At 38.2% G+C, this 23,801-nt stretch overlaps 1 protein-coding gene across 1 annotated transcript in view; it reads left to right on the forward strand.

Annotated features, from left to right (window-relative positions):
* Positions 1 to 19,124, forward strand: part of enpp1 (ectonucleotide pyrophosphatase/phosphodiesterase 1) — a 51,321-nt gene extending 32,197 nt beyond the window's left edge. The window contains exons 14-25 of the mRNA XM_042747328.1: positions 49 to 80; positions 185 to 312; positions 2,216 to 2,285; positions 3,769 to 3,856; positions 7,153 to 7,337; positions 9,670 to 9,709; positions 9,813 to 9,967; positions 13,176 to 13,302; positions 13,725 to 13,799; positions 16,729 to 16,861; positions 17,376 to 17,520; positions 17,985 to 19,124. Coding sequence (XP_042603262.1) covers positions 49 to 80; positions 185 to 312; positions 2,216 to 2,285; positions 3,769 to 3,856; positions 7,153 to 7,337; positions 9,670 to 9,709; positions 9,813 to 9,967; positions 13,176 to 13,302; positions 13,725 to 13,799; positions 16,729 to 16,861; positions 17,376 to 17,520; positions 17,985 to 18,137 — 1,331 coding nt within the window. The 3' untranslated portion in view covers positions 18,138 to 19,124. The remainder of the gene's footprint in view (positions 1 to 48; positions 81 to 184; positions 313 to 2,215; positions 2,286 to 3,768; positions 3,857 to 7,152; positions 7,338 to 9,669; positions 9,710 to 9,812; positions 9,968 to 13,175; positions 13,303 to 13,724; positions 13,800 to 16,728; positions 16,862 to 17,375; positions 17,521 to 17,984) is intronic.
* Positions 19,125 to 23,801: the final 4,677 nt, after the last annotated feature.

Here is a 23,801-nt window from a genome sequence, read left to right on the forward strand (position 1 = left end):
GTAAGTCAAACGATCCATCTCTTCTCTTTCCCTGTATTCATCTGGCAGTTGATTATGAAGGTCTGGTGAAGAATCTTTCGGTACGACCCTGTCACAACATCCCCATATCTCAATTACAGACCAAATCTTCCACTTAATGATGTTGAAATCTTTATTCTGTCCTTTTTTCTTTCTGTGTAAAAAGTGCAGAGAACCTGATCAGCCGATGAGGCCGTATCTGAAGGAGCATCTGCCCAAACGGCTTCACTTTGCCAGTAACATCCGTATAGAGCGAGCACATCTCTACATGCAGCCCGGCTGGCAAGCAGCACTGTGAGTTTGCGCTTTGGGACGCCACATCTGATGCCTGTCATGTCAAAAAAAAAAAAATAGTTCTAAATGTATGATTTATGTAATTGCATATAAAATGTCCATTCATATGGATTATGCAGTTTTAAGATAAACTAATAAACTTAATGTGATTTCATATTTGTCAGTCATACAAATAAATTAAACAGACTGAATGTGTTTTAAATACACAATAACCAAGTTTATATATTTATCCTCAATAATTCCAAGTTCTTTCAATCTCATGTATTTTAAAGGGGGGTCATATGATGCTGCTAAAAAGAACATTATTTTGTGTATTTGTTGTAATGAAATGTGTTTATGCGGTTTAAGGTTCGAAAAACACATTGTTTTGCACATACTGTACATTATTGTTTCTCCTCTATGCTCCGCTTTTCTGAAACGCATCGATTTTTACAAAGCTCATCGTTCCGAAAAGCAAAGTGTGCTGTGATTGGCCAGCTATCCAGTGCATTGTGATTGGCTGAATACCTCAAGCTTGTGACAGAAATGTTACGGCTCTTACCGTACTGTGATGCGTGTCCCGGCACAACGAGACAACCAATAAAACCCAGTACAAATGAAGCATCTATTGCATCCAGTGGGGACATAATTACTGATTATAATAACTTATACTGTCTTTTAATGCATTGCGTTGCGTATCACGCCGCGTAAACATAAAACGATGTCTGCATTTGTGATCGGAGAAGCGACAAACAACAAGCACTACTCTACACTCTAAACTCACGTTTGAATCATCAGTGGCAAATTCTTTAAATATGAAAACATACTTACAGGCTGTGAGTCAGAACAGCTGGCATTGTAGGCTATTCTCCCAGGTTATGGAAACAGTCCTCCGTAAAATGCGTTGCACACACAGATATTTGGTTTGAACTGTTCTGGAACCGTGTTGTAAATACAACTTAACCACTGATTTCTAGTTGTGTCCTCTTATAGAAGGCCAAACAAAGTATTTTCGCTTTCACAATGAAACGCACAGAATCTCCATGACATGGCGGCAGTGGCGGCAGCAACAATACTACAGCAAGAATAAAAGTGACGCCTTCTTTCTTTGCGTGAACATTTGGGCGCCATTATGCAAATCTTCCCAAACAGTGACATAGACATGTGGAGGCGTGTTTAAACAAGGTGTTTTAGGAGGGCGTGGACGAGTCTTAACTTTTAAATAGAATATCTCTTTGGGTTTGAGACTTTAGTCTTTGCAAATTTAGGGATCTTATCTATTCACTAACAGCTTGTAACACTCCAAAGAGAAAGGAAAACTTGAAATTGCATCATATACCCCCTTTAACTAACTGAATATCACTTGTTCCATAGCTAGCCATATTTTAATCATGTGCATTATTTTCATTTTTTTTTACTGGGAAAAAAAAAAATATATATATATATATGTGTGTGTGTGTGTGTGTGTGTGTGTGTGTGTGTGTGTGTGTGTGTGTATATATATATATATATATATATATATATATATATATATATATATACACACACACACAAATTGATATTAATAAATGTTGATATATATAAGAATTTAAAAAAATGTATTTGTGTATAACTGACAAATATGCATCAAATTATATTTAGTTTACGTTAAAACTGTGTGATCTATATAGATAAAATAGATCATATTTTATATGGAATTCAAATGCATAAATTGTAAATATGTATAATAAATAAATGTATAATGAAATAATCTAATACCTCTTTATGTATTAATGTGTTAATAAAACTGGATGAGTATAACCTCTTATGAGGTTTTGATCATTCTGCAAACCTTTCTGTTCTTAACTGGTAACTAGAATTTGAAGGCATTTGAAGCACTCAAGCTGTCATTTTAACTGTATTTTTCTCCCACTTTGATCTACAGCAAGCCAAATGAAATTAAATACTGCTCAGGCGGCTTCCATGGTTCAGATAATGTCTTCAAGAATATGCAGGTTGGTGTTTAAAACACTTTCCTATTCAAGGCGCGTCTTGCATATTAAAAGAAAATTTAAAAAAAATTGCTCACACATCTTGATGATGTTTTAGCAGATGTTTTCTTACCAAAGTCTGATGTTACCAATAGATTGTCTTCACCCATTCGTGTCAAAATGTGCAGTTCAAATGCCTTACTAAATCACTGATTTAAAATACACCTTCAAGTGAGACATCTGATCTGACATTATTACAAAGTGCACTTTTAAGTGTTAAGAAACATAATCATGAAAGTGTACTCAGAGTACACTTATGTATTACTTGTTCGTTCTCAGTGCCTTTGAAGAATATGGTTAGAAGAGTTCTTCTCTTTCAGCTTCGCTTCCACACAATCAACATAACCCTCAACCACAAAATGAAGCATATCCCTTAAATCCAGAGAAAACATTTCTTTAATCTGTCATAGACACTAGTAAACATTTCTATCTTCAGTTCAGTTTCTCTGTTCAAAGGCTTCTGTGCAGCAATGTAAAGAGGTTTAGTAGACCAAGCATTTTGATGGAGATTATACTAAATTCTTATTAAAGGATCCGAGTAAATTCCCATGAAGGGATTATGATCCCTAGGGTCTTTTCACAAAAACGGTGAAAAATCCAGACATGCCCTTTAAATGAACTCTCGTCCATTGAATATAGCTTCCCCATGCCAGATTCACACTTAGTAGTTCCTTCAAACTGGAAGGTGTTCAGATTGCAGTTTTAAACACACGCTCAACCCACACGTTGGACCTTTGACAGAGTCTTGTTTATGTCTCTGACGTGTGTGAGTTTCCAGCCATCTGCGCCCCCTGGTCTGTGTGGTTGTCTAGGAATGTCCGATGCATCTGGTAGGCTTTACAAAAACCTCTCACAGGAACTCTTATGAGGCAACGGTCTAACTGGTTGAGGTGAATTGCACAAGCTAGTCACAACAACAACAACATGGATGGTTGTTGGCAAGTGCTTTACTTTAGGATTCTATCTTAATAAAGTGAAATCTCCTATTAGGAAGAATGAAGATCATTTTCATCTTTGTGACTCAGTGTCAAGGAAATGAGATCAGTCCAGTTTCTAGTACTCAAGTGTTTCAGCCAGAGGCGAGTGGAATGTGTGTCTCTCTGTGACTGCAAATCAAAATAAGTGCTTTTAGTTATTTTTAACTGTGGTCTGTGTTTTTGGAGCTGTCGTGGGTGTTTTGTTGTCATATCCAGGGGCCCCAAATAGTACTTGGATACTAAAGCCACACATTTGAAGATGTCTAATTTTCATCACATTAGACAACAAAATGTTAAGTGGCATCTGCAAACAAATAACCTTTTCTCAGAACCATCTTCTCTTTTTTTTTTAATGAAATATTAGGCAAAATATTTGACAAACACAGCTTTCAACAATTGAAACACAACTTTTTCAGACTTGAAGACAACAAAATGGTGTGATTTATTAAATGAAATGTAACTGTTTGCAGGCCATTTTTATTGGATATGGACCAGGTATCCATTCTAAGACGAATGTGCTTCCATTCGAGAACATTGAAATCTACAACCTCCTATGTGGTAAGTTTATTTTTCTGTGAAGTATCATGAAAGTTTGAAAGAGTTCCTTTAATCATATTTCATTGATGTCCCTTATCTGTTATTGAAGTTTTTGGTACTGTGCATATTCTTGTGTGCTAAATGCCCTTGTGAAAAAAAAAAAAACAAAAAAACTTTTAAAAAGTGATATTAAGTGCGTGTTAATTGCAAATAAAAATATAATATAATTTAAATTTATATTAAATGCAATTAGCTGATTTTTTTAAACCACTTAAGTAGACCTTAAGTAATCTTTGCATATAAATTCATATTTGCTTTTATTATCGCTGGTTAAAGTGTACAGCTTAATGTACTGAAAAGTATTTATAGTATGTGTGTCATGTATGTGAATACATTTGTAAAGATGAAGTTGCAAATAGAGCATTTAAAATGGAAATAAAATGGAGTATTATAACAATTAACTTCAAATGTAATATCAAATAAGACATTGCCATTAAAATTACTGTATAATCAAAAATCATAGTCATGAAAGTGTACTCTCATTAAGTACACTCAGTACACAAGTACAGTTTAAAATGTACTTTTAAGATTTGAAGTACACTACAAGTGCACATTCAATACAAAGCGTATTTCTTGAGTAACCAGTGTTGGGATAAATGGAAATTTCATCTTTGTCCTAAATGTGTTGCTGATTGCAGCCATGTACTGTGTTTGATTCCTTCTCTTCATCTTTGATTTGGAACAAAGTGTATAATGTGTTGTTTGAATTATAATGATTATGTTTCACACATTCTTTTTCGTTATTAATAATTTGATGTTTCTTGATATATACTAACGGCAAATGGTCAGCCCTCGTATAGGTTTGTGAGGTCTTGAGCTCTTATTGGTTTATATCCAAAAGGAAGTCTTGTGGGAAATTGTGCAGAACTATGAGAGTCTTTTTTTCCGTCACCATCTCCGTCATTTACAATCACTGCGAAGGACTTAATTACCCACTTTGAAGCAAAGTGGCCATCATTGGCAGCTTATTGTCTGACACCACTGTTGGGAAGTTACATAGTGATGCCACTAACTTATCTACATTTTTCCAGTGGGAGGCAAAAAAAAATAAAAAATAAAACACATCCATGTAATAATCCATTGTTGTTATAGAAGCAAGTCATTTTCATTTCAGTGAGTCACTTTAAATGAACCCCTTCAGAATTGATTCACCCAAGATTTTACCTCATTGTTTTGGTAGCAATCCAACTACAGCATGATTGCAAGTGTGAACTTGCCTTTGTATAACAGTTCAATAAACTTTCCTATAAAGTTTCCTGTGGAGACCCTAAGGGAACATGGTGATGGAGATATCTCTTTAAAACCTCTATAATTTCATAAACAAAGCCAAAGCATAATTAAAAGATTAGTTCACTTTCAAATGAAAAGTTCCTAATAATTTCCTCACCCCCATGTCATCCAAGATGTTTTCATCTTTCTTTCTTCAGTCGAAAAGAAATTAAGGTTTTTGATGAAAACATTCCATGATTATTCTCCTTATAGTGGACTTCAACGACTACCAAACAGTTGAAGATCAAAATTAATTCAGTGAAGTTTTCAGTGAATTAAAATTCAGTGCAGCTTCAAAGGGCTCTACACAAGACCAGAGGAGGAATAAGGGTCTTATCTAGCGAAATGATCGACCATTTTCTAAAAAAACTGTATATGCTTTATAAACAGAAATGCTCGCCTTGAACTGCTCTGCGATGCGCGTCCACGACTTCACGTAATATGTAATCACGTTGAAAAGGTCACGCGTGACGTTGGGCAGAAGTACTGACTCTGTGTTTATTAATATGTGTCATTGAACACACAACAACTTTTGAACGGTCCTCCTCCGCCACATTTGTAAACACTGACTGAGTTGGTACTTCTGCCTACGTCACGCGTGACCTTTTCGGCATGATTACGTGAAGTCGTGGACGTGCATCGCAGAGCAGTGAAAGGCACATATCTGTTTATAAAGCATATATATATATATATATTAGAAAATGACAGATCCTTTCGCTAGATAAGACTCTTATTCCTCGTCTGGTATTGTGTAGAGCCCATTGAAGCTACACTGAAACTGTCATTTTGAGCTTCAACCATTTGGTAGCCGTTGAAGTTCGCTATTAAGGAGAATAATCCTGCAATGTTTTCATTAAAAACTTTAATTTCTTTTCGACTGAAGAAAGAAAGACGTAAACCTCTTGGATGACATAGAGGTGAGTAAATTTTGAAAGTGAACTAATCCTTTAACTTGCTTGTGTCCAAGCAACTTTGCAGTATTAATCTTTCAGTGCTGAATGAACTGAATGAAGTAAATGATTCAGTGACTCACTAGTCGTCACCAACTTGCATAACAATATAACTTGCAGAAAGAAACTGGAACTGTTTTATAATGTAATATTTATTTCAATAACTTTACAATTAATAGAATGTTGAGGTTAATGCTGCTGTCCAACCATGTTGGGTTAAAAATAGTGTTTAGTGGAAACTGATCTGTTGAAAAGCTATTAATGTAACTGAACTAGCAACAGATCTTTCCTTTTATATTGTGAAAAGAAACAGAAATGTAGGATGGGGACAGTTCATATCGTTATGACATTCTGATTAAAATATAGCTAACTAATTTTTAAAGTGTAGATTGACTACATGAACTTGATGAACTTTAAATTATTAACAGTAACTTGACAGGCTGCAGTTTTAAAGCTTCCCAACATTGTTACATAATGTCTGGTTTTCTCACCCACTCTTCTTTTCTCTTTACTCTAGTTATATGTAATAATCCCGACTGGGTATTTAGGACTACAAATAGTACCTAAGGATGTTTAACAGGATTTCCTACTCTTTTAGGCCGATGTCATCAAAATCTCACTATAGCCAGGCAACCCTGATGTTAGTGTGATGCTCCACCCAAAAATGAAAAGTCAGGCATTTACTTACCCTCATGCCATTTATTCCTGATTTTCTTTCTTGTTAAACAAAAAACAACAACAACAAAAAAAACTTTTGAAGAATGTTGATGACCAAACAGTTTTGGTTCCCATTGACTTCAGTTGTACAGTATAATTTTTGTCCATACATTGAAAGTCAATGGAAACCGTAACTGTTTGATTAGTAAATGCTTACAGAGTTGTCATTTTTTGGTGGACTATCCCTTTAAAGCCTATCTTAACATAAAGACTGCTCTTACCCGTATTTGACAATAGCATGATTTTTGCATTGTATTGTAAGTAGTTTTGGTGAAAAGCATCTTCTAAGAACAGTGTATTCTTCTGTGTATGTCTCTTTAGATTTGCTAGGTATTCCTCCTGCCCCCAATAACGGCACCCATGGCAGTTTAAACCATCTGCTGAAGAACCCACCCCACCAGCCGGTGTACCCCGCAGAGCGCTCGGCACCATCAACATGCACCCCTGTTAGCAGTCTCTTACCGGACCCTCGCGGCTGCACCTGTGACTCCCTCACTGAGGCTGAGGTCAGCACTTATAAAAATCAAGTCGACTTTATTTATATAGTGCTTTTAACAATACAGATTGTGTCAAAGACGCTTTACAATATTAAATAGGAAAATAGTGTCTAAAATGCAAAAGGACAATAGTAAACACTCAATTTTCAGTTAAAGGCAGTTCATCATTGAATTCAGTGATGTTATCATCCAGTCCAATCCAGTTTAAACAGTATCTGTGCGATCAAGTCGACGATGTCGCTGCAAGCCAGAGGTGACAGCGGCAAGGAACCAAAACTCCATCGGTGACAGAATGAAGAAAAAAAACAGTTCTCCTCTGGCCAGATGAACCAGCGGTTGTTCCAGCAAAGTCAGATTGTGCAGAGGACTCATCTGGTTCCTCTGGTCTTGTCCAGATGGCCGTCTAGGAGACAAGGTCTTCACTTGGGATCTGTCTCTGGGGCTCATTTAGTTGTCCTAGTCTCCGCTGACATTCAGGGCTGTCGAGGTCATCTCAAGGTGCTGATCCACCATCTGATCTGGATACAGTGCCCTCGGAATAAGAGAGAAACAGACTAATATTAGCGTAGATGCCAGTCTTCTACTGATGTAGCAAGTACATCAGGTGTTATGGGAAGTGTTCCTGCTTCCGGTTGACCTAATTAATGCAGCCTAACAATCCTTTAATGGATTTGAATATTAGAAATATGTTACTGTACACATTACAAACCGAACGATTCGTTGGACTACTAATCCTATTACATTTGGAAAATAAAAGAGCTTAAAGTTAGGAAATATAATGTTCTCAGTGCCGCTGCACTCAACAAGAGAGCCCAAATGACATAACAGGCAATGTGCTGTCTGCCCCGCGATAACCTCCCCTTGCTGGGGTGCATCGAAAGACGATGATCTTGTATCGACGATAGCCAGAGATATTTTCAAAAACATCAATGTCTTCAAACGAGGAGGCTGAACACAGATTAAGTACTCAGAAATGTCTAAATGGTAAATAAAATTATTGGGGCTGTTTAAATTGAAAACCATACCCAACATATGTCATCATGACAGTATTATTAATTGAAAATGAAAAAGGTGGTTGAAGTGGTACTCAGTGCTTTAAAAAGTGTGATGAATTGTAGTTTGAAACAGATCCATCTGTCGCTTAAGATTGAGTCAAATTAGCACAGATGCCAACAGGAACGTAGTATATAATTTTGCATGTTGATGGATTAATGCAAGTCATGATATTACAAATAGATTTCTATGCCTGATTTTAAGGACATTTTTTAGCATGCTTTATTTGACTTGTTATGGGCCAAGACTAGTTCCCTTCAAAGGCCAAGCTTAAGTTTGAAATCAGATGTCTGCCGTGTTTTATGGTGTAATCCTGTCTTTGAACTGGCTGTTATTAGATGACTCACTCTTGAGAACAGGATGAATTTCCTCGTGGTTCCACCCAAGGTTTCCTCCTTACTCTTGAGGAGTTTTTCCTTGCTATTGTTGCTTTGTGTTTGTAACAGGAGATTTAAACCTAAAATGCGGCGAAGCCTGTCACTATACAAATGATATTCAGTTGCAGTGCAACCAGAACTGCATGTTTGAAAGTCTTGGAAAACCAATTATATTACGTTTTCTATATTACAATTCTGAAAAATAAGTGGATAGAGTTTATGTATGTCATTCAAACATGGTTCAAATGAAAGTACTGTAGCTGCATGTTTTCAGGCTTTTTTGCCCTTTAGAATTGGTCTTGCAGTTAATGTTGCAGAATGAATTACAGTCTGTAGCTCCAAGGAATTTCTTTGAGTTATGAGTTATGTGTTATGTTGTTTGTGTGTCTCTATGATGATCCACATCACATATTCATTTTTGGCTTAGTGGTGTTGTCTGGATTTTCTTTTTTTTTTCCTGTGGTTTGTCACAATCACATAGTTTTTGAGTTTTTGAAAGGAGTATATGAAAAGCTTTTGCATTTGCTTTCCTTTCAACTTTTTATTCATCAAAGAATCCTGGAAAAGTATTTTATTGGAGTAATGACTGCTGAAAATGTAGCTTTGCATCACAGGAATAAATTACTAATTTAAAATCTATTAAAATAAATAAAACATTATATTTAGTATTTCAGAATAGTACTGTTTTTACAGAATTTTTGTTCAAATAAATACATAATACATAAAAAGACAAATACATAAGAGACATTTTTCGAAAACATTAAAGAATCTTACTGACCACAAACTTATTTTATGTATTACAATTTTATTTAAAATTAAAAAAAAAAATTCTGCAATTCTTGTTTCATGTTTTGTTGATTATTTTAATAAATATATATATATTATATGTACATTTCCCCAAACTTTTTCAGGTGAACCGTCTGAACCAGCGTCTCATTGACTCAAACTCAAGTGAGTAAACTGTTTGTCAGGAATAGTTCACATTGACATTGTGTTAGAAAACACTGTGTTTGAAACTTTTCAGGTCAATCTTTCTTTATTAATCTTTTTATAGACTCTAACGTGAAGCCTGTTCATCTGCCTTACGGCATCCCACGAGTTCTTCAGGAGCAGTCAGATTACTGTATACTTCACCACACTGCGTACATCAGCGGATACAGCAGAAACATCCTGATGCCCCTTTGGGTCTCATACTCTTTGAATGCGACGGTAAGACTAGTCTTAAGACCCCATGAAATTACTTGTTAAGCACCTCTATTTTTTCTTCGTGGGCATATTCCTAATCGTATCGAGTCGTACAAGAGGAGTCATGTAGAGCATCCTTCAAAAAGAGACTACAATTTTGAAATGCGAACAGATACATCTGTTAAAATTTGATTTTATTATTATTTTTATTAGAAGTACACTAGCATAATTATGATCTAAACACTAACGGTTATGTTTAACTGTGATAGCATGGGGTCTTTAAGGTGGAGTTTATTGTAGACGAGACCTCTAAAACAATAGCTCATTCTAAGCTGTTACAATGTTGCACTACAGGGGGTTTCGTCATATATTTTCCTGTGATTATTTTCTGGAGATGTCCTGTGGGATTTAAATGAGCTACACCCCTTTTTTATTATTACAGAACTTGAAAAAATCACTTGTGAAAAAGATGTACACTTCGGCATTCTTCTAAAAAGTAATACTACTGTATATTATAGAAATAATATGCTTAAGTGCAAATGAATGTAATGTTTTTACATACATAATTGCTTTTAATTGATGCATTAAAATGGCTTATAGTTTTAATTTATATGAAATCAATCAACTGAAGTTTAGAATGCTTTTTTGAGAAGCCTATATCTTTTTTTCATAATTTGAATACTATTTCATAGTTAACATGTTGCTGAATGTACTGACAAGCATTTATGGTAAACTAAAATATACTTGAATGTAAATTCTGTTGAAATTTCATTTAAATACTTTTGTATACATCTGTAATGATGAATTTGCAGGGTTTAGTACATTTCAAATCTATTAACTCTGATTGAATAGTACACTACAATTTAAATTCTAATCAATTTAAAATGTAATCAGATATTTTTAATGAAATCCTATAGCTTTCTGACCGTCTCATACATGATCAAGTCTCAGAAACGTAGCAAGGAGATCGTTAAAATAATCCATGTGATATCAGTGGTTCAGTCGTAATTTTACGAAGCTATGAGAATACTTTTTGTGCACAAAGAAAACAGTAATAACATAATTTATTCAACAATTTTTCTTCTTCGCGTCACCCTATTGCGCCATTTTGGAGAGTATCACTTACGTAAACAATGTAGGCCTATGCAACGTATGTATGAGGATTGTTTACATTCAGATCAAAGCGTAAACAACGTAAACCGCGTATCTGGTGCTATAGGGTGCAAAATGGTGCTATAGGGTGACCTGAAGGAGACAAATTGTTGAATGAAGTCATTATTTTTGTTTTCTTTGCACACAAAAAGTATTCTTGTGGTTTCATAAAATTATGGTTGAACCGCTGATGTCACATGGGGTATTTTAACGATCTCCTTGCTAAGTTTCTGAGCCTTGATTGTGTAAGGATCCTTGCTGTCTTTGGGGGGTCAGAGAGCTCTTGGAATGCATCAAAAATATGTTAATTTGTGTTCAAAGATGAACGAAGGTATTGACATGAGGGTGAGTAATTAATAACAGATTTTTCATTTTTGGGTGAACTATTCCTTTAAGTGGCCTTTACATTTTTAAAAGTACAATTTAAAAAATACACTTATGATTTGACATGCACTAAAAGTGCATAATCAGTATAATTAAGTGCACTTCTTTTTCACAAGGGTGAGTAACCACTGGTAAAATGAGATGAGATTAAGTGCAATTAAACCCACTTCTTTTTCACAAACTAAATTTGTAATGATGGTTCAAACAGGAAGGTGTACATGTGCAGAGGGTTTAATGGTGATGCTCAATGAGGTCAGGAAATATGACAGACGGCCTCACCCTCCACCCTTCCGCATGTGCTGCTCATTTTGTGGGCCGACCACAGAGTAAATCACAGACTCTAGCATCATCATCACACTCGCTAACACTCGACACAACGAGACCGTGACAAACTGCAGTCGCTCATCAAGCGTTTTCTCGGCTCCATGCAGTGTGTGTTTTGATTGTTACTGTAATTTTTTGTCAATTAACTTAAAGTGATAGTGATAGTTCATCCAAAAAAGAAAATTCTGATTATTTACTCTGCCTTATGTATTTACTTATTGCTTTCTCCCATGCAATACAAAAAAATGAGTTTCTGAAGTATATACTAGTCACTCTTTTCCATATGATGAATGTGAAAGAATACTGAAAGCATATTTCAGTTTTGACCCAAACCTTTTTTACTTTTTTTTTCTCCACAATCAAATACATAATCTTTGTATACTTCATTTAATATAGTTTGCAAACACAGCTAGTCAACACATGTGCACTAGAACTAGTACTGTACTTGACTTTCCTGCAGTTTGTTTGTTCTTTTAATTCAGCTAAGAGGTCACGCCAGTCTTTTGGTCACATGTCTTAACAAGATATAAATTCGCAGGGCAGACTTCACCAAACTTGAACACTAGAATGCAGTGAAATTCTTATTAACTTGCATTTTCTGCATTAAAGCATTAAAGTTGTCCAGAATATATTGTGCACTATATTCCAAGTTTTCTGACACCATTCGATAGCCTTGTGTGGGGAACAGCCTGAAATTTAATTTGTTAAAAGAATACTTTCAGTGAAAAATGGTTACAATTTTAGCATATTTATTAAACAAATCCACTGAATGGTTTCAATACATTTTTATGGTGATTTTGATTTCATCATTATTGAACTTGATGGTGCCAGCACACATATAGTATTTTTTTCCCCATGGAAAAACATGTTTTCAGGGTCAGTAGATAATGATAGAATCTTTTTTTTATGCGAACTGAATGAAATCATCTGTATTCTCTAATTTTCTTTATACATAAAACAACTACAAGCCACAACCTGAGGCTGTGAAATGACCAATGTGACCACAGCTGGAGTTTTTCAGGCTTCGGGCCTGATCTTGTTTTTTGTTTTGCGTGGGAGTAACTTCAAGAGCTAAACACTATTATGACTATCAATTAATCCCATACAGAGTGTTTACAAGTCAGATTGTGAAGCATGTATTTTAAGTACTATTAAGTCAAGATTAGAGATTTGTTTCATAAAAAGCAAACGGGCCTTTCTCTCAAAGCTGGTAAATTTGCTGTAGGAAATCTCTTTTAAGTGGCAAACGCTGAGAATATTTTGCTTGTAATGTGTCTAACAGGAATTCTATCATGCATTTAATGAGTGTTTTAAACATTAAGCACTGTTTCCTCTGGTCATTGATTTTCTTTCTTCTCTTTTTTAAACAAAGGTGAGTGTCCAGCCCTCAGCAGACTCATGTGTGCGTGCAGATGTGCGTGTACAGCCCGGTGCGAGACAGTCCTGCTCTTTCTATAAGAACAATTCCACTCTGACCTTTGGCCTCCTGCATCCACCCCGTGAGTCCAACAGGATATATCTGTATTTACGTTAATACCTTTACACAAAACTCATTATTCATGTCCCTTTCTAATCTCTTTTACTTATGGGAAAAGGTTTCTAGACTTCGATTAGAGCTATGAGTTAGATTAGCTAATAATTTATTTATTTTTTTCCCACAATTTTTTAACCACCCAATTCTGCAATTTGGCCTGTCATTGTATCATATGGAGCCCTGCACATGACATGCAAGAAAAAAAATATAAATCGAGGGAATGAAACAGTATATCGTGCACACGATTTAGCCTACTATTTTTTCCTGCATGCCGTGTGCAGGGCTCCGTAGTATCCAGAGATCTGTGTAATAAAAGAGTTGTGTTTACTCTGCTTTATCTGTTTTGTTTTGTACAACAGGATTCTAAATGCTTGCTTTCTCCCTCAGACTTCAGTCCTACAGGAACTGAGCCAGACTCCTTAATTACAAGCAACATGGTGCCCATGTTTCCTGCTTTCAAAGGTAAGCCATGTTTTACATTCAGCTTATAACATTACACAGACTGCAGGGAGACAAAACCTGACAACTGGGATCTCTTTCTTATGTGCACTTTTTGTGATTTATTGTTTTATGTCATGTACGCTTGCAATTTGCATGTTTGTTCTGGCAAGAACTGCATGATGTCTGTCTTCTGACTGCCAAAACGGATATTTCCAAAAGATTTGCTGATTACTTGTATACTTAGAAAGTAAATGGAAAGTTAATGGCATGCTGGAATGAATCTCCAAAACAAGAAGAATCTTTGCATAATGAAACGTGCTAGGAAACATTATGGTCATTATGATTTATTTGTTATATTTGTGCAAAAAAACTGTACAGTTCAATTAGACACAATCTTTGATGTCAACAATAGCAAAAAAAACATGGGTCTGAAGTGCCATTGTCAATAATCATTAAAAAAAATACTGAACTTTGTATTCAGAATGACGTCCACATTCCAGTAAACATGTTGCCTGTTTTTATTAAAAGGCTGTAATTCTGCATCCCAGCTCATAAAGTCAGAGTTTACAACTTTGTTTAGAGAAGTGTAATCCATCGACAGTAAAAAAAAAAAAAAGTAACACAGAAAACCTTAACATAACAAAAGACTTTGCCAGGCATAATGGCATCCATGAATATTTATACTGATGCTAAACATTCATTTTAAAGGGGTGTCCAAACCTGCCACTGTCCAGCAGAGTTCAGCTCCAATCCTAATCAAACACACCTCAACCAGCTAATCAAGATCTTACTAGGCATACTAGAAACTTCCAGGCAGGTGTGGCAAATAGGAGCTGAATTCTGCAGGACAGTGGCCCTGCAGGACCGAGTTTGGACACGCCTGACTTTAAGCAAGTAGAATGTTTTTATCACATTGCATGAGAATTCAATCTGATTTGCAAGTGTTTGCATAGACATGGGTGTGAACCTTGATCTGCATTGCTGTGTCACTCTACAGATCTACAGAGTGAGTGTTGTCCTACTAAACTACTAAAACACATTCAAAATAAATGAGACTATATATGAGAAAGCTGTGCTCTAATTTAATAAAGATATGCAACACTCCCTGAAAAGGTAAATGTTCTCAAGTTAAAGCTGCCCTATAAATAGAATCAGTTGATCACAGCTGAATTGAGGCCAGCAAGCATTTATACCAAAATCAAAGAAGTCCCGCAGGAACACTTGACCTGCCAAAAAACACCTAGGAATGCTCAACAGAGCACCCAAAGATCTGCAGGTTTCTCAGCGTAGGTACATCAGAGTGAGACAAAAATGGGCTTGATGAGAGAACAGAGACAGAGATGACAGACATGCTGTTTTGTGTTTATATGGGCCTGTAGACCAACATAAAATTGGCATCTCAGTGATATTTCATATAGGGTCTTATATCTTATGTCTTTAAAGGGATAATCCACCCAAAAATGAAAATTGTCATCAGTTACTCGCCCTCAAGTTGTTCCAAACCTGTATGAGTTTCTTTCTTCTAAAAAAAACTAATCAAAAAAGATATTTAAAAGAATGCTGGTAACCAAACAGTTTCTGGTAGCCATTGACGTTCATAGTATTTTTTTTTTTCTCCCATACTATGGAAGTCAATGGGGACCAACAACTGTTTGGTTCTTCTAAATATCCCATTTTTTGTTTGACAAAAGAAAGAAACTCATACAGGTTTGAAACAACTTAAGGGTGAGTAAACGGTGATGAGAAATCACAGAACAAACTGCATAAATAACATAAAAATACAAAGATGAAGGCAGATCTGATGTATTAAAAAGCTGTTTTAAGTCATTTATGCCTGTGAACCAAATGAACTGACGTTTTGCTTTAACCTTAGAGACTCATCAGTGGTAATTGCAAGACCTGTGTATGGTAAACACTTTCTTCACTCAGATAAAAGTGAAAATGACTCCTTTCATTTCCCAGACTAACTCCCTCAACATGACGTGCACGTAGAACATTAACTATCTGCATTCCATTAGAAATCAGTCTGTGTTTTAGTGCATCTACAGAGTGCTTTGCACTTTGGTTGCACCAGCATTTCATAACACATTTATCTGTTATCAGTTGATTACACAAGTATATTGTTTATGCATTTATCATAGATCTAATATTCATAAGAATCCAAAACAGCATCGTTCATTAGGATCCTTTTGTGGTTCTTTTGCAACAACTTCTTTGGTTTCAGTCACTTAATAATCTTGATGTTTTTAACTTCAGCAAGGTGCAAATCAAGCATTTTAAGTACAGTAATTATGCATAAACAGAATTATGGACAGCACTCTGCACTAACATTGTGATTATGTCTCAAACGTTGTTATCACTGTTTTACATATCAGTTGGTGTCATCGTGTTACATAAACCTCTCCTGTACTGTGAGTCTCAGTGTTATTTTAGTACCACATATACTACTAAAGATTTTGTTATATTTTCTGTTTTCATTTTCATTTTGGTTATGTTATTTTTTTTAAATGTCTAAATAGTTTGTATTAAGATTTAGTTTTAGTTATTTTAATATGTTAAAGGGATACTCCACCCCAAAATTAAAATTTAGTCATTAATCACTTACCCCCATGTCATTCCAAACCCGTAAAAGCTCAGTTCGTCTTCGGGACACAATTTAAGATATTTTGGATGAAAACCAGGAGGCCTGTGACTGTCCCATAGACTGCCAAGTAAATAGCAGTGTCTAGGTCCATAAAAGGTATTAAAGTCGTCATCAGAATACTCCATCTGACATCAGACGTGCAATCTGGGTCATATGAAGTGACGGGAACACTTTCTGTAAGCGAAGAAAAAATGCTAACATAAAACTTGGTATATAATAACCCTGCTGTGTCTGTTCTGTGGCTTTAAGTTCTTTCATGCTTGATTATAGTGTCACTGTTGTTCATGTCTGATGTCTTTGTGACAGATATCTGGAATCACTTTCACGATGTTCTGCTGCTGAAGTATTCACAAAAGCTGAATGGAGTCAATGTTGTGAGCGGACCAATATTTGACGACGACTTTGATGGGAACTATGACTTTATGAACAAGGGAACCCCGTAAGTTTTCAAAATGAACCAGTGTGTGAAAGATCCCCTTTTTTGTATCACGGACCAGTTTCGTTTTGAAAATATTCCAGTCTATATATAATAGCCGGTCTTCAGTGTAACGTGCTCTTTCAGAAATCAATTGTAATATGCTGATTTGCTGCTCAAGAAGTATTTATTACAATTATCATACTAGAAAACACTTTACATTATGCTTTAATTTTCCTTAAAATCTACTTTAAAATCAAAATAAACTATGGTTGGTCAGTTTACATGTTGGTCAGATGGTGTTTTCCTGTCTAAGATGACAAGAACAAGATGTAAAGTGGACCAGACTTAATGCTTAAGTCTAACATCTGACTATATGAGAGAAAAAATGTTTTATTAGGCCAAATGCATCATTTACGGCTAGACCTTTTGGTATTTCACATACTGCCCACTAGTGGCCAAATAATGCCAAAACTGTATTTAACGATGCATCCGACTGAATTCTTCCCTCATATAGATGATTCTCTTCTGCTTTCAGGAACAGGGCTCCCATCCCGACACATTTCTTTGTGATTCTTACAAGTTGTAAGAACTCGTCCCTTCCCATCAGACAGTGTGACGGCCCTCTAGATGCTGTGTCTTTCGTTCTTCCTCATCGAGCTGATCTTCTGGAAACATGTCATGTATGTGATCAGTCTTTCATTATCTAAACCACAGCAACCATAAGACTGTATCAAGGAAGTAGCTGAGTAACTTGATTGTTAGGTAATTTGTTAACCACTTAAGTAAAAAAAAAAAAAAAAAGCAGAAAATAGATGAACAACTAATATTTGGAAGTACATTTCAACCATATTTCAAAGAAATATGAAATCGCATATAAAGATGTACTTAAGTCCTGAATGCGTTAAAAATTACAACTAATTGAATTTTAATGTAGATTTAAAGTAGCTGAAAACATTACATTGTTCACACTAAAAATATATTATTTCCTTAAGTACTTTTTCACAAGGGAATAAGTTACTGAAAGATTTCATGAGATGAATCAAATATGTTTATTAAAAAAAGGAATTGTTGTGTTTCTCGCTCATATCTCATTGTGCGTTTATTTTTTACACACCCTGATTTGTTCTATCATTTATTTCTCCAGAATGGCTCAGACTACTCATGGCTCCAGGATTGGGTTCAGTTTCACGTGACTCGAATCAGAGACGTTGAGCTTCTGACGGGCTTGAGTTTTTACCATGACCGGATATCTGTTGCTGAAACATTACAACTCAAAACCACACTCAAAATTTTCTAGAAATGCTTATGAAATTAGACCTCATTTTACTGCGTCTGCAGGCCATGAACGGCACATTCAGAATTGAATGGTTCACCATTGAAACCCAGCTGAGCTTTCCTAGAAACTGAAACACAGACACAACTTTGAACTCCTAAAATGGGAAAATAAAAACGTTTTATGATTTGTGCTTTAATGAAATCTTTTTTTCTCAGAGGCAATCTATTTATATCTGGGGAAGTACCGACTGTACCAGAAACTGGCCCTGCCATCCTAGAGAAACTAAAATTCTGTTATTTCCAAAAACAAATAAAAGCTGTTTCGCAGCACACATGTTAGTGATTTACCTGTGGTTGGACTGTGGGTCCGGCATTCAGCCTGTTCCAAAAAGAAAGAGTATCCTCAAATGAAAGTGTAAGAGCATTTGGCAAACAACAAGAATGCTACATTTTCCACAGGAATCACTTTCAAAGTGTCACTTGCTATACATTGTTTTATTATGCTGTATTAAAACAAAAGAAACAAATGCTGTTTCCAGCAGTCTGAAGCATGCACAGCCAATTCATGATTTTTTTGCTCATGTATAATAGTGGTTTGTACTGCCCCTTCAGGACAGAATGCAGAATTACATCAAACAACAAAAGCAAAACTTATGTCACTGTGTGTCTCTTTCTGGAGATTAAATGGATTCACTCTCTCAGGTCAATTTTTATATCAATAAATATGCATCAACATTCTTTATTACATTTGTATGTTACTTTTGTTATTCAGAGTTCATAACTTGTAAACAGAGATGAGATTGTACTGTAGATTATCTCATAAGTATGTCGTGTATTGTCTCACTGTATTTGGTGAATATTGGTTAAATATTTAATATTTGTGTTATGTATATGTATTTTGTCCGTGCAGTTTGTTGTGGTTTAATACAATTAAGCCTCACTGTCAAAAGTATCCTCTTCAATAAGTGTACTTTATACATATATAAATACATAGTTTGGATCAATGTGATTTTTTTGTTTGTTTGTTTTTTGGTCTGGACCTATATATTTATCATAAAATGTAAGATATATATAAACTACCATTCAAAAGTAGACCAAAGTGACAAATAAATGCTGTTCATTTTAATTTTCTATTAATTAAAGAATCCTTGAGAAAAACAAAGAGCAACACAACTGTTTTGAACCTTAATAATAATAGAAATGAAGTTTGAGCACCAAGCCAGCTCATATCTGTCTGTAAAAACTGCAGCCTTGGTGAGCACAAGACCTTAAAAAGTCCAAAATGTAAACAGTATTGTATATGTTGTTAATATTTATAATAAGAAAAATATATTTATATTCATGTATTTTTAACTATCTTGAAATCATGATGAAGAAAACCTATAAAAGGCTGAGTATTTTATATAATGTATTTTATATAATGTTTTGTGCTGTGTTTTAAGCAAGGTGAACAGTAAAGCAGTTTTGTTTTAAATTATTAATATTTAAGCGCTATTTGTGGTCTGAACTAGCAGGAAACAATTTTGCTGTCACATGACACATAACCTTTAAAAAAAAAATTAAAAAAAAAAACATTGGGACCCCTGCAGACCTTCATGAATGTTTCAAGGTAAAAATATCATCATTTTACCTCCTTATTGTCACGCTACGGTGATATAAACCCATGAAAAAGATGGCGATAAATGCAAACAGTCCATTAATAAACCTACACAAGGGTAAATCCAGGACGGACAGGCAGGAGCACATGTAGGGAAACATTCACAATCACATCAGTACCAGTTGAGGGAAAACAGGAAAGACTACACTTTAAATACTGAGGCAAATGAAGAGTCCGGGACTCAGAGGCTGGAGGCAGAGACAAGGGTTCCTTCAGCATCAATGCCGATGGAGACTGGCAGACCCGTGACAATCCCACCGCACAGGCGGTGGGCTGAGTGTGAGCAGATGGGCTGCCAGGAGACAGCGGTGGCAATGGTGATCACTGGTGCAGAGGTGGTGGGAGAGGGAGGCTGGGCGGGAGTTCAGGATGCTCAGGGGGCTCAGGAACGGTGTGTGCTGCCCATACACACCACAAGGCCACTCCCAACACCGGGAGTGCCAGTAACAGGTGTTGGGAGCCCGCAGCTCTACACTTAGGTCTCACATATGGAACCCCTCCTTCAACCGGTTCTAGAGGATTCATAAAGTGAAGGCCTGGCGCCGGACTTTCCACCAGGTCTGGCTGCCGAAGGGATGGAGGAGCACAACAGGGTCTACAGTATTGACACTCTGGAGTAGTTATAGCAAGCCGACACTAACCGGGGCCTCTCAGTGCCACTACCCATTTGAGGTGAGAACACAAGAGGATATCGGCTCCACACAAAGGCTATAGAATCTAGCAAACGTGTTGGGGGTTGCCCAGCCCACAGCTCTACAAATATCTGTCAGCGAAGTGCCACGAACCAGTGCCCAGGAGGATGAAACACTTCTAGTAGAGTGAGCTCGCAACCTGAATGGGCAGGGCACACCCTGTGCCTGAGAAGCCAGGGTGATTGCATCCACAATCCAGTGGGCCATCCTCTGCTTAAAGACAGCCTTCCCCTTCTGCCAGCCTCTGTAACAGACAAAGGGCTGGTCTGAGGTCCTAAAGCTTTGTGTCCGGTCTATGTAGCATCTCAAGGCTCGGACAGGACAGAGCAAAGCTAGGGCTGGGTCTGCCTCCTCCAGGGAGAGCGATTGAAGGTTCACCACCTGATCCCCGAAGGGAGTAGTGGGAACCTTGGGCACATAGCCGGACCGGGGCCTCAGGATTACCTGGGGGTCAGCCGGCCCAAACTCTAGGCATGAATCGTCGACCGAAAATGTGTGCAGGTCCCCTAAGCTCTTGATGGAGCCCAGTGCAAGCAGGAGCAAAGTTTTCAATGAAAGTAACTTTAGCTCGACTGAGTGCAAAGGATCAAATGGGCCCTGATGTTGTAAGCACTAGAGACAGGTTCCAAGAGGGTATGGAGGGGGGCCGGGGAGGATTTAACCTTCTGAGCACTAGTTTGGGGAACCAGGTCTGAGTGGGCCAATATGGCACCACAAGCAAGACCTGCTCCTTGTCCTCCATGACCTTGCACAGTGTTTGTGCGACAAGGCTCAATGGGGGAAATGCATACTTGCGCAGGCCCTGTGGTCAGCTGTGTGCCAGTGTGTCTGTGCCAAGTGTTCCCTCTGTCAGGGAGTAGAACAACTGGCAGTGAGAGGTTTCTGGATAGGCAATCAGGTCTACCCAAGCAGCTCCGAAAGGTCTCAAAATCAGCTGGACCATCCGGGGATGGAGTCGCCACTGTCCCGGGAGTGTAGCTCGAGACAGCTCGTCGGCCATATGGTTGTGCAGGCCTGGAATGTGAATGGCATGTAGTGACCTCAGAACCTTCCGATTCCTAAAGGAGGAGGTGGCGGACGTGTTGCGACATGCGACGGGAGTGCAGACCACCTTGTCGGTTGATGTATGCAATGGTTGCTGTGTTGTCCATTCTGACCAGAATGTGCTTGCCTCGTAAGTGCCCTTTGAGACGGTTCAAGGCAAGGTGTACTGCTAACAACTCTAGGCAATTGATATGGCAGTGCAGATGGTGGCCCATCCAAACCCCCGACACTGCGTGCCCATTGTATGTGGCCCCCCAGGCGGTGGTGGAGGCGTGTAAACCCCAGCATGCCTGGAGACCTGTTCCAGGGGCACTCCTGCCCAGAGAAATGTAAGATCTGACCACGGGGTGAAGGTTTGGCAATAGGCCAGTGTAACTTGGACCCAGTGAGTGCCATGCTGCCACGCCCACCTCGGGACTTGGCCATGAAGCCAGTGATGAAGCAGTCTCATATACAATAGTCCTAGCGGTGTAAGTGCTGCTGCAGCTGCTATATGCCCCAGGAGCCTCTGAAAGGGTTTCAGTGGGACCGCCGTCCTGCCCTTGAATGAATTCAAGCAGGTCAACACAGACCATGCATGTTCCTCTGTGAGGTATGCTGTCTGTTTGACCGAATCCAATTCCATACCGAGAAAAGAGATCCTCTGTGTTGGGGGGGGTTGCACTTTTCCCACTTGACCCGAAGACCCAACAGGCTGAGGTGCAAACCCCACCTGAAGATGCGGTTCTGCGTTAACATCTTGAATGGTAACCAATGAAGGGTGCTCGGTTCAAGACGCGCAGGTCCAAGATCCAACTCAGGCAGCTTGTGAGCGGACCGAAGAGGGGTCTGAGTGTGCGGTGCAATCCTTACCTGGTTCCACAGGTTGGCAGAGGGTTCGTGACTAGGGCCTTTATTGATGCTCTCAAACTGCCGGCTGGCAAAGGAGGAGGATGAGTGACTCTTTGTGCCCTCCTGGGACCCAGATTTGATGAGGGCCACTGCCAGGTTTGATGAGGGCCAGGATGGGTGGGGTGGCCTGCCTAAGCCTAGCTCCACTGCCCCACTTGTTGGAGGCTGCTGCTGATGCGGGGGGTGGACACAGGGGTCCACCCTCGGTGACGAGCAGGCTGGGGCACTGTGGCCGTGGACATCACACGACCCAGATAACTTGCGGTGACCTTTGTCATTCAGAGCGCAAGGTCAGTGGCGGTTCGGTGCTCTTTCAGAGCTGAGAACCAGCACGAGCCACCTCAAGAAACCAATCATCAAACCCCACTGGAGGAAACGGAGGTCATCTTCCCGCAATGGAAACATGATTAATCCGCGAATGCCACCTCAGCGTGTTTAATGCCCAGTGATCGTGACCATCACCCGGCGCCAGTTCACGACTGCATCCAGAAACGCATGGGTGAAACGGCATCTTTAAAAAGACGGTCCATCGTCTTTACAAAGACGCACCTGTGAAGCTCTTTTAGAGAAATTGCTCTTTCAGGGAAATGCACTTTTAGTGCTGAGGCGCACAGGGGAAATGGCCGCTGGCAGCACAACAGGGGATAGTGCAACCTGAAGTGAGCAACCCACTCGACACAGGAACAACCACCGCTGAACCGCCGTGCCGCCAACACCAGAAGCTTCCAAGAGTGCATTGAACTCGTAGCTCACTGAAGATACTGGATGGAGCAGAACGATATTGTCGCTAAGCTCTGAAGCGTAAAGCAGGTATGCATTGCACCTGCTACCTTTTTATGCTCACGCTGTGATCAGCTGCAGCTGGATGCAATAATTGCATGCCAATGTGCATTGTTTTGTTTAGTTTATACTCTAAGTAGATTGGTCTCTTGAAACGTGACGTTGAGAGTGACCGAGTGAAAGGAAACTAGGGCCCTGTCCACACGGATGCGAGTATTTTCATACACAAATGCAACACCAGGTCACTGGAATCAAACATTTTTTAAAACTCCTGGCAGGGTGAAGATTTTCAAAAACTCCAGTTGCAGTGTTATCGTGTAGACAGCGAGTTTTTGGCTTGTGACGTCGGAGCATGCACTGTTATCTCCGTCTACTGGAACTTTTTCAGGCTTCTGATTAGCCAACATGGCTTTACAGTTGAGATAATATCACCACCTGTTGGCTTGGCATGCTCTTGACAGTGCTTTATAGCATGCTTTTGCGGCATGCTTTTTATTGTGGATTTTTTTTTTTTTTAAATAAAGGAATTAATGTGTATAGTATGTGTGGACAGGGCCTAGGTCACACAGAGCATATGGGGGAAATAAACATAACAAAAGTCCAATGGTGTGTGACACATGAT

This window comes from Cyprinus carpio, chromosome B20, assembly GCF_018340385.1.
Source record: "Cyprinus carpio isolate SPL01 chromosome B20, ASM1834038v1, whole genome shotgun sequence".
Taxonomy (NCBI): Eukaryota; Metazoa; Chordata; class Actinopteri; order Cypriniformes; family Cyprinidae; genus Cyprinus; species Cyprinus carpio.